This window comes from Canis aureus, chromosome 3 (assembly GCF_053574225.1).
Source record: "Canis aureus isolate CA01 chromosome 3, VMU_Caureus_v.1.0, whole genome shotgun sequence".
Classification (NCBI taxonomy): Eukaryota; Metazoa; Chordata; class Mammalia; order Carnivora; family Canidae; genus Canis; species Canis aureus.
Window position 1 is genome coordinate 12,247,245 of NC_135613.1, and position 12,679 is coordinate 12,259,923.

Genomic DNA, 12,679 nt, shown 5'->3' on the forward strand with positions numbered 1-12,679 from the left:
ATTTTATTATCTCTCAAAATCACCCAGAGGGTCACTAACCCACAGGCTGTCAGGTCCCATCCTCAGAGGGTCTGATTTAGTAGATTTCGTGGGCTCGAGAATTTGCGTTTCTGCCGGGTTCCCAGTGAGGCCGTTGCTACGGTCCAAGGAGCACACTGCCCAGCACAGCTGTGAAGCCTCAGCGGCCTTTCACCAACACCACCTGGGAACGAGCTAGGCAGAGCTGGACATGCAGGATCTTGAGCTGCCCCACACCTACTGGATCAGAATTCGCATTATAAGCCCTCTCTAGGGGATGATGGGCGCTCTGCAGCTGAGAGTGGCTGCCTTAAAGGCAACTATGGAAGTTGGGCCTTTGTGGAATCCACAGTTCTGGTGCTCTCCATTAGGACCCTGGAAACAACTCTCACCAACTCTGCTTTTGACCTTGCCCGAGAAACTGGCCTTTCCCAATATATCCCTCCTCCCTCCTCCCACCAGAGGCATAGCTGGGGGTAGGGGAACAATTTGCCTACCACCACCTTCTTCAAAAGGGGCATCCTCTCAACAGTTTGAAACCTGGTATGGCAGATGGTTTGAGATGGAAGAGAAGATACAAAAAGCTGTGTGAAAGTCAGCCACAACAGGGCAGAGCACTATGACACTCGCCTTGGGAACCACCACCACCACCCACCCACCCAATGAGGGTCAGTGCTTTAAGTGTGTTCTGTTGAGCCAGAAGGTTCCCAGCCACCGCCCCAGATACTGGCTGCTATGGAAACTGGCCACTTCCCAAGTCACTACCAGCAAAATGCTGCCTGGTGGCCAGGGACAATTGCTCCTACCTCAGCCCTGCCTCAGCTCTCCCCAAGCCACTGAGTCTAGAGCCCATAGTCTCATAGGCCTCAAGTGAGGAGGTTGGCCTTCTCCCTAGGACCGGAGTCTGCTCAGACCCACCTCAGTCACCCCTTTTCCAGGTGACTTGAGATGTGGTGCATCTCTTCCCTTGAGGTCGTTCTCCTACTTCCTCTGCCTCAAAAAGACAGTTACAAAAATTGTTTCATTTTGGGAAATTTGAAATGACAAAGTAGCTCAACAGTGGGCTGGGGAAGAAGCGCAGTGAAAATGAACATTCTGACACAAGCTAGGGGAAATTACCTCTGAAAGGATACATTCTCAGCAAAGCAGACCAGGAGGCATCTCACTGGGGGTGTTCAGAGACATCAGGGCTGCAGTTTGACACAGCTCCAGGGAACAGATGCACAGAACATCATGTGAATGGGGGCTCCTGCATTGTTCAGCTCAGAGGCCCTGGTGAGTGTGGCCTGCTGTCTAACCATGTCTTTAGGGAAGACTGGCCCCAGGTCAGGAGTGACAATATTGTGATGTTATGAGACACTGCCAGATACCAAGTGTGGGATTCCCCTTCAACATGTTACCCTGAGGGGGATCCCCGGGTGGCGCAGCGGTTTGGTGCCTGCCTTTGGCCCAGGGCGCGATCCTGGAGACCCGGGATCGAATCCCACGTCGGGCTCCCGGTGCATGGAGCCTGCTTCTCCCTCTGCCTCTCTCTCTCTCTCTCTCTCTCTCTCTCTGTGTGTGTGTGTGTGTGTGTGTGTGTGTGACTATCATAAATAAATAAAAAAAAATCTTTAACATGTTACCCTGAAACTCCAGCAAAATTACATTGCTATTGGAGAAACTGCTTGGCATGGTTCCAAGATTTGGGCACAATTTCTCACAGTGGTCACCAGCATCCACTTGCTACCATGTCCATAGCGTATGTACTAACAATCAGGTGTCACATGGCTGCAGATGAGTTACAGCTGCGAATTATGATGGCTAGTGTGCAACCAGGCATATCAATTACCTGCTAGTCTAGAAGTGTCTGAGTCAGGGTGGCCACGAGGGTTAGAGGCGTGAGCACATGGAGAAGGCAATGGTGGCCTTGGGCTTTCTTCTCAATGCCACAGCTCAATGCCACAGCCAATTCCAGGATGCATAAATAACCTTAATTAGTTGGTACTTTCCAAGATATCAGAGAAAAGAAACCACTTTTTTTCCCCAGGAATTTCTGAACAAAAGGCAGGACAAAGCATGGGTTTAGGCCTTGAATAAACTGGTTTCTTAGCAACCATGTCCAGGATGTGATTTTAGGAGAAAAGAGTTCCTTCTGGTCAAAACATTGCTGTTTCAATTATTAAAAACTGTATCTCATTATGACCCTTGGGAAATTTGGTTCACCTTTAAGAAAAAGCCAAACCAAACAGCAAAAGAAACAGATGAAACACTATATTAGATATGGGTCCAGTGGAAATGAATACATACTAGAGAAATAGATCCAAATCATTCCTGTTGATTTAATCGTTTTTCATTGTTTTGCATCAACCATCATCAAAATTCTAAAGACAAAAACTTTGCAAAGATATTTGGAAATGTACTTATCAGTGCCACTTGGTACCAAGGTAAGAGGAGGAAACTATTAAGCAAAACATTTTCACTGGAGACAAATCTAAATTTGGGGCAGTTTCAGATTGGTGGTGTACCCACCTTCATTCATTGCATTGTGTTGTCAAAGGTTTTAAAAGCTGTGAAAACCCTACCAGTAAAGGAAGGGTTTTCACAGATTTTTCCAGACACAATTCCTCCATGACTTACTGAATTTTGGGTTAGCATTTGTCATTGTTTTCTATGGCTGCATAACTAATTCCCACAAATCTAGCAGCTTAACACGAGTTTCTTATCTCACAGTGTCCATGGGTCAGAAGTCCGGAATGAACTAAGCTAGGTTCTTGGCTCAAGGTCTCACAGGCTGAAATCAAAATGCCAGCCAGCTGCATCTTTATTTGGAGGCTCAACTGGGAAAAGAGCCACTTCCAAGTTCCCCTGATGTGTTGACAAAATTCATTTCCTTGCAGCCTATGATTGAAGTCCCCATTTTCTTGGCAACTGACAACCCTCAGGAGATCCCTCTAGGCAACTAGAGGCTATTCTAATGTCTTTCCCATGTGGTACAACATAGACCATTCACTTTTGCTACTGTTTACTCTTCAAGGTCAGCAGAAGAATCTCTCTCCTGCTTCAAATGCCTTCTGTCTACTTTTAAGGCCTCATCTGATTAGGTTGGACCCACCCAGGATAATCTCCCTTTTTATTAGCTCAAAGTCAACTGATTAGGGACTTTAATTACATCTACAAATTTCCTTCTGCTATATAACATAATTGTTAGAGTGACAGGCCACTGTATTTACAAGTCTTGTTCACACACAAGGGGAGGGGATTAAACAGGGTACCACCTACCCAAAGGGGTGGGAATCGGGGGCCATATCAAAATTCTGCTTAGCGTACCCTCCTCACCTGGGTCCCAAAGACTCTGATCTACGGATTGAGGATAAGACTCTTCTTGGGATCCCTGGGTGGCGCAGCAGTTTGGCACCTGCCTTTGGCCCAGGGCGCGATCCTGGAGACCCAGGATCGAATCCCACGTCAGGCTCCCGGTGCATGGAGCCTGCTTCTCCCTCTGCCTATGTCTCTGCCTCTCTCTCTCTCTCCTCTATGTGACTATCATAAAAAAAAAAAAAAAGACTCTTCTCAACTTTGCTATCAGAATCACATGCACACTATTGAGTGAGTACTTTTCACTCAGTAGAAAAAAAGTGCTATCATGTATCATGCTGGTATTCAATGCTTTTTGTGCTCCACTGAGGTCTAGCCCTTGTCCTAAAATCCCTGTCCACTATGGAAGCTTACAATAAAGAACTCTGATGCATCTCCCTGTTAGCCACAATATGTCATAAAGTGCTTTTTAAAATTTTGCCACAGAGCTTCAATTTCTATTCCACCATTTAGCGTGGCACTCAAAGCTTTTGGAAAGGCTGCTTTACAGTGGATCCATCTGGAGACCTGCACCCAGAAGATCTGGGGCTTCTGCTGCCTGTAATCCAGCCCTCTAAGATACCCAAGCACGGCAAACAGACTCCCCTGAGTCCCAAGTGGTGGGGTGACAGCCACTGTTGACACCTGAGATTTTAGATGGCAGACAGGTAGCACTGTTTTTAATTGAGAATTTAATGTTTTAGAAACATGTAACTATTCACAGCCATGATTTCAGCACATAAGCAAGTCTAAAGAAAGAATATAAGATTTCCGAAAATAAGTTGATTTGAGAAAAATATTTTTTTTTTTTATATAACAGTACAAGTGGCTAGACTATAGCAAAAATCACGACAGTATTACTCTAATTTGGGAAACACTCCCACATGCGAAACTGTTGACTAAGTAGTAAATGAACTAGTGGGTTCAGTATTTAGAAAGTTATGCTTAGTTCAGGCTCCATGAACCCCTTCGTGCTCCCAAAGGTGCACAGAAGCGCACCACGTGCGGGCACCTGCGTGCATGGGACACGAGCCTCAGAAACCCCATCTTGGAGGGTATTATGCTGGGTGAAGTAAGTCAATCGGAGGACAAACATTATATGGTTTCACTCATACGGGGAATATAAAAAATACTGAAAGGGATTATAGGGGAAAGGAGAGAAAATGGGAAATATCAGAGAGGGAGACAAACTATGAGACAGACTCCTAACTCTGGGAAACAAGGGGCAGTGGAAGGGGACGGGGGATGGGTGACTGGGTGACGGGCACTGAGGGGGGCACTTGACGGGATGAGCACTGGGTGTTATGCTCTATGTTGGCAAATCAAATTCCAGTAAAAAAAAAAAAAAATATATATATATATATATATATAAGGGCAGCCCGGGTGGCTCAGCGGTTTAGCTCTGCCTTCAGCCCAGGGTGTGATCCGGGGGACCCGGGATCGAGTCCCGCGTCGGGCTCCCTGCATGGAGCCTGCTTCCCCCCCTGCCCGTGTCTCTGCCTCTCTCCCTCTCTGTCTCTCATGAATAAATAAATAAATCTTTTTTAAAAACACACACACAAATAAGATCTCGGACCACCACCAGCAGGCGGGAGGAGAGGGGGCGCCTGTGGGGGCGGGGACAACCCACCTGCAGCCTGCGTGCGGGGGCGTGGCGGGCAGGGGGCGGGGCCTGGGGCGGAAGGCGGAAGCGGCCGCAGAGTCACATGATCTGAGTAACATGGCCGCTGCCCCTTGAGCACTGCCGGTGCCTGGCGGGAGCGGGTCGCGTGAGCCGTTGGCTGCGGGGAGCAGGTGTGCGGGGGCGGGGTCCAGGCCGGGTTCCGAGGCGGCGCGCGGCGGCGGAGCAAGGCCGGCAGGTCCAAGGCTGCGTGGTCCATGAGCCGGCGCCCGAGGCAGCGCGGAGCCGCTGACTCCCCCGGCCCCGGCGCCGCCCGGGCAGCCGCGGGCTGAGGAGTCGCGGGGCTCCGGGGAGCGCCTGGAGGTGCCACCATGAACCCGGAGAAGGACTTCGCGCCGCTCACGCCCAACATCGTGCGCGCCCTCAATGACAAGCTCTACGAAAAGCGGAAGGTGGCAGCGCTGGAGATTGAGAAGTAAGAGCCGCGGGCCCCCAGGTTTGGGCGTGGGGAGCGGAGCCAGGACCCCGCCCTGGTGATGCGGGGCCCCTGCAGCGCCGTGCAGGGGATCAGGAGTCCCAGCTTTGCTTCTGATGGGCTGTATGACTTGGGCCGAGTTCTCTAACCGCCTGGTGCCCCCAAAGGACTGCCGTGCAATTAAAGCGACAAAGCGAATGTGCAGTGTAGTGCTCAGCACGGTGCCTGGCACACGGCGCGTCTTGTGGACTCCACCAAAACCAGCAAATCAGAGAGGGGCCTCTGTGATGAGAGGGAAGTGGGAAGCATGAGAATCTGCTAATGATGTTGACCTGCCTCATTTCTTACCCAAGCTTCTGACAAGTGAGACTATTGGGTGACCAAGGGGAGAAATCAGGTCCCAAATCTCAAGACTTAGAGGGCTGTTTATTTTATCTCTGCCGTATCACCCTTCCCTGCAGGTGGAAGTAGGAATAACTTGACCTTTATTACTTCTACAGTCTTATAACACGTATGTGTAACCATGACCTGACATTTTGCTCTATTTCCCAAGATGTTCAGCTAGGAATGTTTCATTAAGATTTTCTAATATTTTATATTTGTATTTTTTTTTCCAGTCAGATCTTTGTGATAAAGTCAGGTGGCTGGATGACTTGAGAAGAGCAGAAAGAATCAGGCTGTGAAACTTGGAAGAATGCCAGGCTGGGAGTCAGGACACATGGACTGTAGTCCTGCCCTCTCCAGTAGGGTAGCCACTGGCCATGCATAGCTATTTATACATACATTATTAAAGATAAAATAAAAGAAATCTAGTTACTTAGTCAGACTACCCATATTTCGGATGTCCAGTTACCACATGTGGCTGTTGACTACCATAATGGGCAGTACAGGTCTTAGAACATTTCCATCACTGCAGAACATTGGACAGCTCCAGTCTAATCCATGCAGTGAAGCCCATTCTTTGACCTTGGGAAGATTGCTTCGCTGGGGACCTCTTAACCTCAGCATGATAGACATTTTGGGACAGAGAAGTCTTGGTTGTGGTGTGCTGTCCTATGCATTGTAGGATTTTTAGCAGCATCCCTGATCTCTATCCAGTAGCCACCAGAAGTATTCCAAATGTCTCCAGACAGTGTCTCCAAATGTCTCCTGGGAGTCCAAAATCACCCCAGGTGAGAAGCACCGTCTTAACTGCTTTGGATTTTCCCTTGTTCCTCATGTAAAGGGTTTAGGCTGTGTTAAGAGGACCTTCCCATTCAGCGCTAACATTCAGTATGTCCAAAACCACCTAGCTTCTTCTCTCATCAGGCACCACTTTCTTGACTGCTTTGTTTCCATACTGCTACTTATTTATGCCCTGGCTCTTACTAATGCTAGCAAGTCTTAAAGTCGGGTATCAATGCACTAAGGAGGAGACTCAGAGCTGATGTATAGACGTGGCTCCATGTCCATGGGTTTTATTGGCTTTGAAGCTACATTGCTACCCGAGTTTGGCCATCACCCAGTCTGCTTCTTGGGAATGTCTGATTTTCATCATAGCTTGAATCATCTGTTGAGTCCGTGAATAGAGGTATTTATTTCAGCATTACTGTTGCCTCCAGCGCATATAAATGCTCTCACTCTACAGACTGTAAGAGTTCTGTCTTTAATGGGGTTCTGTTTGCATTCAACATTGCCCTTGATTTGTGGAATTCAGAGAAACCTCCTAGGGCCTTAACTAGAGTATGGATTCCTTTAGAGTGGAGACCCTATTTTATTTATCTTCAGCACTTGGCACAACATCTGACAGTTGGTGTCTTAATGAATGGATGACCGTACATTTTTGGTGGGGAAGTAACATTACAGTCTAAGGATTTTGCTACCCCAAAGTGTATCCCATAGACCAGCAGCATCAGGATCACCTGGGAGCTTGTCAGAAAGAGATTCTCCAGCCTCACCCCAGACCTCTGGATCAGAATCTGCATTTTGATAAGATCCCTAGGTGAGGTCCTTAATCTGTTTCTAGCCTTCTTCAGCTGTGTTTGAAATAAGGCGTGCCCAATTTGATATTTTCCTAAATATACGTATCACAAATTGCTTAGGAATAAGGATTTACTTATCTGTGCTTCACCAAAGAGCTTCCTGGAGTCTCTGCTTATGAGGACACTAATCCTATTGGATGAGGACCATACCATCATGTCCTCATTTAACCTTAATTGCTTCTTTATAGACCATATCTCCAAATACAGTCATAGTGGGGTTTAGGGCTTCAACATATGAATTTGATGGGGACATAATTCAGTCTGTAATAGTAATCTTTTTTTTTTTTTTTAAGTGATTACATGTAGGGACACCTGGGTGACTCAGTGGTTGAGTATCTGCCTTTGGCTCAGTTGGTGATCCCAGAGTCCTGGGATCAAGTCCCACTTCAGGCTCCCCAGATGGAACCTACTTCTCCCTCTGCCTATGTCTGCCTCTGTCTTTCTGTCTCTCGTGAATAAATAAATAAAATATATTTTTAAGTGATTACATGTAAAGCACTGTCTGCCCAATTTGGGGAGAGGAGGATAGAGAGAAGCCTTTGTTTGGTCACCGCACACCCCTCATCTCTTTACTTTGCATGGCTGCAAACATGAGCTAGGTAGTTGCATTTCACAGATGAGGAAACAGAAGCTCCTTGAGGTTAGGTACTTTTCCCAAAGTTTCACAGCTAGAACCTGGATAGGAAACCCGGGTTCATCTGTCTCGAAAAGCTTCTCTACTACAATGAATGGTTTTCTCTGCCAAGAAGAGCACATATATTTGATAAAGCATGTTTCATACTCGAGCATTTCCATAGTGGTTTTAACTGACACTTTTGGTTTTCCAGAATCATCTGCTCAGTTGGACAGAGCCCATGCTGCATATGGTTTTCCAATAAGTGATTAAAATTCATAATAAGAGGAGGGTGTTTCTTCTTGATGACAGGCCTCACAGACATTAAAATGCAGAGACATGAATGCTTGGCTCAGTTGAAGAACCTTGAACTCTAGAATCTCAAGAGCAGGCCGGGTCAAGTGACCCAAGATCTGATCACTACATGTGTCAGCCTGCTGTGTGCAGTCCTGGAGAGTTTTTTCCTGCATAGCCTCCCCACGATGTGCCCGGTTTGCTAAAGGATAAGGCACTTAGGTTAAGATTTTAGGATGGCTGTTTCAGGTTTAGTGGGCTCTCGATTTCAGGGGATATCGTCATTGCTCAGTCCTGATGCAAAGGTTGGTAAGACCCCAGGCTCAGCTCTCCAGGAGAGTGTAGTGTTAGGGAGAAATGCCAGGAGGCACTAGGATAACTGCAATGGATGCTCACTCTGCCAGGGGTGCCATGCCCCATGCTCTGGTGGCAGGGCCCCCTGACTGCAGGCTGAGAGAGGCAGCGCCCTTCATGGTAAGCAAAGATGGGCCCAGTGCCCAGTCTCTAGTGTTCCTGAACTTTGAGTTCCAAAAGCCAGCAAATGTAAGTAGGTGCCCAGGCCATGCCCCTGAGAATACCAAAGACCAAGAGGGGGTGGGGGCTGGGGGATAATGCATCCTTTGCCTACCAGGGAGGAACTGAGGATCCCTGGCACTATGAGCAGATAAAGGATAACTGTTGAATTTGACCTGGCTCTGGAGCCTACCACTGCTGCGAGGAGACACTTTATCACCAGTGCCTTAAGGCAGGTATGGGTCAGAACTCCACCCAGCCCTGCCTTCCACAAATTGCCCCATCTAGAGGTTACAGACCAGTAGCTAGGGACTCTGTCCTGCTGGTAGACCTGTTTGGGTTGACCTGAATTGCAAGGTATTTTAAATTGAGGAATTTCACAGTGAAGCTCAGGTTTTTGGCTTCTCTTGAGGAATGGAAAGTGTGTCTCTGTGGGGCACACAGTTCCCCATAGCAGGTACGGGCAACCTAGGAGCTTCCCTGTGGGCCAGGACATGGGCTCCCTAGTTTGCTTCCTGTATTGGCGCGTCCACAACAGCCTGTCCTCCCTTGTGTCTCCTGCCTGGCCTCTGCGAGCATGCGAGTTTGTGAACTCTGGTTTCATTCCTCTGTGCCTCAGTTTCCTCATCTTAAACACAAATGCACCTTGAAAACATTAGGCTAAGTGAAAAGAGCCAGTCACGAAGGGCCATGTGTTTCATTTATATGAAAATTTCACTTCTATGCATTATCTAGAATAGGCAAATTCAGAGAGAGAAAGTAGAGTAGTGGTTGGCTAGGGCTAAGGGGACAGGGTTTGCGGAATACAGGGAGTGACTGCTAATAAGTACACGAAAAACCACTGAACTGCACACAGTAAGAGTGAGTTTACGATATGTGAATTACAGCGCTTTAAAAAAATAAGAGTAGTGTTTTATTATAATGTGAAGGAATCACTTGTTAAGTGGTTACAGTTATTGTCATCTGAGTTTCAAACAGCTGCTCTTTCAGACTCATTTCCCCTTTTTATGATCTTCCCACCGATTCCATCCAGTGGAAGCTCAGGGTATTTTGTCAGTTACCTCGGAGGCCTTTTCAGATGGTCTTTGGTCCTTACCCAGAGGCAAACGTTCCACTTCCCTGTTCATTTAGTGGAGACTAGTGAGCAAGTGGAAACCAAATTACTTAAATATACAGCAGAGCAGATGGAGATATTTCCCCAGATTATCCCTGGGCAGTTGCTACCTGGATATGCCTCCTGAACACGGCACATGATGTAAAAAATAGAAAACCTTGAGGGATAAGTGGACTCAACCAGGACAAGAAAAGGCAGCAGCCCCAAGGCTATACTGAAAGCTTTACAACACAAGAATAAACACAACTTTGGATTTCTCTTCCTCTCCTTTGTTGGAGCCAGGGGTATGACAGGTTCTTGGTCAACTTTTACTGAATGAATGAGATCTTGAGTGTGTGATCTTGTGTGTGAGATCACAGTTTGTCTCTCTGATTCTGAGTTTGCACTGGTACCGCTATGTGAGCATGTGCAACACAGAGCAGATTATATGCCTTATTTTATTCTCTAAAAACAGTGTAAGGTCACTGAAATTAATAGCCCCACCTTATAACCAAGGACATCTCCTCTGAAGACATAGGAACATGAGTGCAGTGGCTAAAACCCCTGCCACCTGCTGACTAGGACATTTGGATATCACCAGATGAAAAGGCGTTCAGATTCAATAAAATTAGAAATATAAAGTGCTTGGTGCCCAGTAGGCATCCAACAGGTGGTAGCTGTGATATTTGAGGAGGGGGATAGTGCAACATAGTGGAAATGACTTTAAACCATGGAGTCAGAAAAACCTAGGTTTCATTTCCATACCTGTCTCAAAGTTGTGTGACCGTGTGAGTTTCTTAATGGCTCTGAGCCTCAGTTTCTCCCATCTATAGAATGGGTGATATAGTACTTGACCCAGTGGTTTAATTTGAAGTTTAAATTAGGTAATGTATGTAAAGCATCTAGCATTTATCACCTAGCAGCTAGTAAGAGCTCAGCAAGTGGTTACTTATTACCTGCCTTCACAGTAGAAGCCTGGCTATAGAGCATTTCAAAACATCTCAAGTTTGCACGTCATCCATACTCCGTGTGTGTGGTGGGGGAATGCTTTGAGGATGTCTGAACACTGAAGAGGATGGGAAAATGTGTGGAGAAAGCTGCATTTCACTTAGGGCCTCAGTTCTCCACAAGGGAAGTTCGCTGTATAACCGGGTGTGTTCACTTTGCAGCTGATGCGGTTTAAGAAGTTGGGCAAGAAGAACTGGTGTACAGTTGAAAGGGCTCAGGCTTTGAGGTGTGTCATGGGTTCAGATCCACCGTGACCCTGGGAAGGGGATTCGGTTTCCCTGAGACTGTTTCACCTCGAGGATGAGAGGGTAATCAGTGCAGAAGGAGGTTGTTATTCAAGGGGGTAACAGAAGTAGAGTGTAGAGTGTGTGCCTGGGAAGGGGTCCATCACCAGTCCTTGTGTGACCTGTGATTGTCATTGCCTTGTTGCAGAGACCAAAGGGGTCCACTGAGGGGCTGTGTTTGCGTTGCTGAGACGGTGGCCTCGGGTTTCTTCTGATGACAGTTCCAAATATGTCCTCCCCTGTCTGGGGTTCCTTCTGTCAGGGGGGAGTCGGTGTGGCGCTTCGCACTGTTGAGGGCCGCGTCACAAGCTTGGAGCTGCCAAGTTGAGTTTGTGCCTTGTGGGAAGTAGGTGTTCCTGCCTCCGACCATGAGAATGGAGGTTCCGGGCAGCCTCTGAGGACACCTCATCAGCCTCGGTTTTCCACACCTTTTAGAAGGAAGCAGGCAGAAGCAGACCCCCTTCTCTGGCACATAGAACAGTAATACTTGTGACCTTTACGTCAGGGAGGGTCCCAGGGATTTGTGATCGTGAGAGTTTCCGGGCCAGATATTCACTTCAAAACTAGTGCAGCCTCAGATCCCTGCCTGTGGCTTGCAGCCTGTGGATGAAAGAGGAAACAATGTGGTCTTTTGAAGAGAGACTAGGCTTGCAACCCGGAGTGCTGGAGTTTAAACTCCACTCACTCTGCCTCCCTTTGTAGTGCATCTTTGTGTGCACACTCCTGTGAAGCAGAGAGGCGAGTCTGGTTGGTGGGCCTATTTTGGAGTACTAGAGAGGGGTACAGCACCCCTTGGCCCCTTGGCAGGTGGCTTCCAGAACATACCATAGCTTCTGCATCTTTCCCCAGCCACAGCTCTGGTGACCTGGGCCCTTGACCATGCGCCTTCGGGGATCCCAGTGGAGTGCCCTTTGCTCCTCCTAACACTCAGAGCTTAGGACCCCCCAGATACGGTAGTGGTTAGGCCACCAGGTTAGGTTTAGAATACTAGGCTACCCTGTGTCACCCATATGGCAGTGTGGGGCTCTGGCCGTGTTCACCCGGCAACCTGTGCCATCCTTTGGTGCCGCCAGCCTCCCAGCCCAGTCCCCAGCCTGTGCTGGCTGTCCCCCACACTGAGCATGACACCAGACTCCCAGAGGGCAGGCATGAGAGACGCAGGCAGTCATGGCGCCAGGCTGTCCTCAAGGACTTCATTCAAGGAACTGCGGAGATAGAAATGTACACATGAAAATGAGCCCTGACATTTGCCAGTGCGTTGCTGGGAAGAGAATGAGAGGGTCACTGAGTCCTTCAGAATTTAGACGAGGAGTGACCCCTTCCTGGGATGGTCCAAAAGAATAGCAGCTTGGATCTGAGCCAGGCTTTGAAGGCTGGGTAGGATGTGAAGCAGAGCTTTCCCA

General features: G+C 47.9%; 1 protein-coding gene across 1 annotated transcript in view; it reads left to right on the top strand.

Moving 5' to 3' along the window:
• Positions 1 to 5,077: 5,077 nt before the first annotated feature.
• The window catches only part of VAC14 (VAC14 component of PIKFYVE complex), a 100,497-nt gene continuing 92,895 nt past the window's right edge, over positions 5,078 to 12,679 (top strand). The window contains exon 1 of the mRNA XM_077890073.1: positions 5,078 to 5,450. Coding sequence (XP_077746199.1) covers positions 5,347 to 5,450 — 104 coding nt within the window. The 5' untranslated portion in view covers positions 5,078 to 5,346. The remainder of the gene's footprint in view (positions 5,451 to 12,679) is intronic.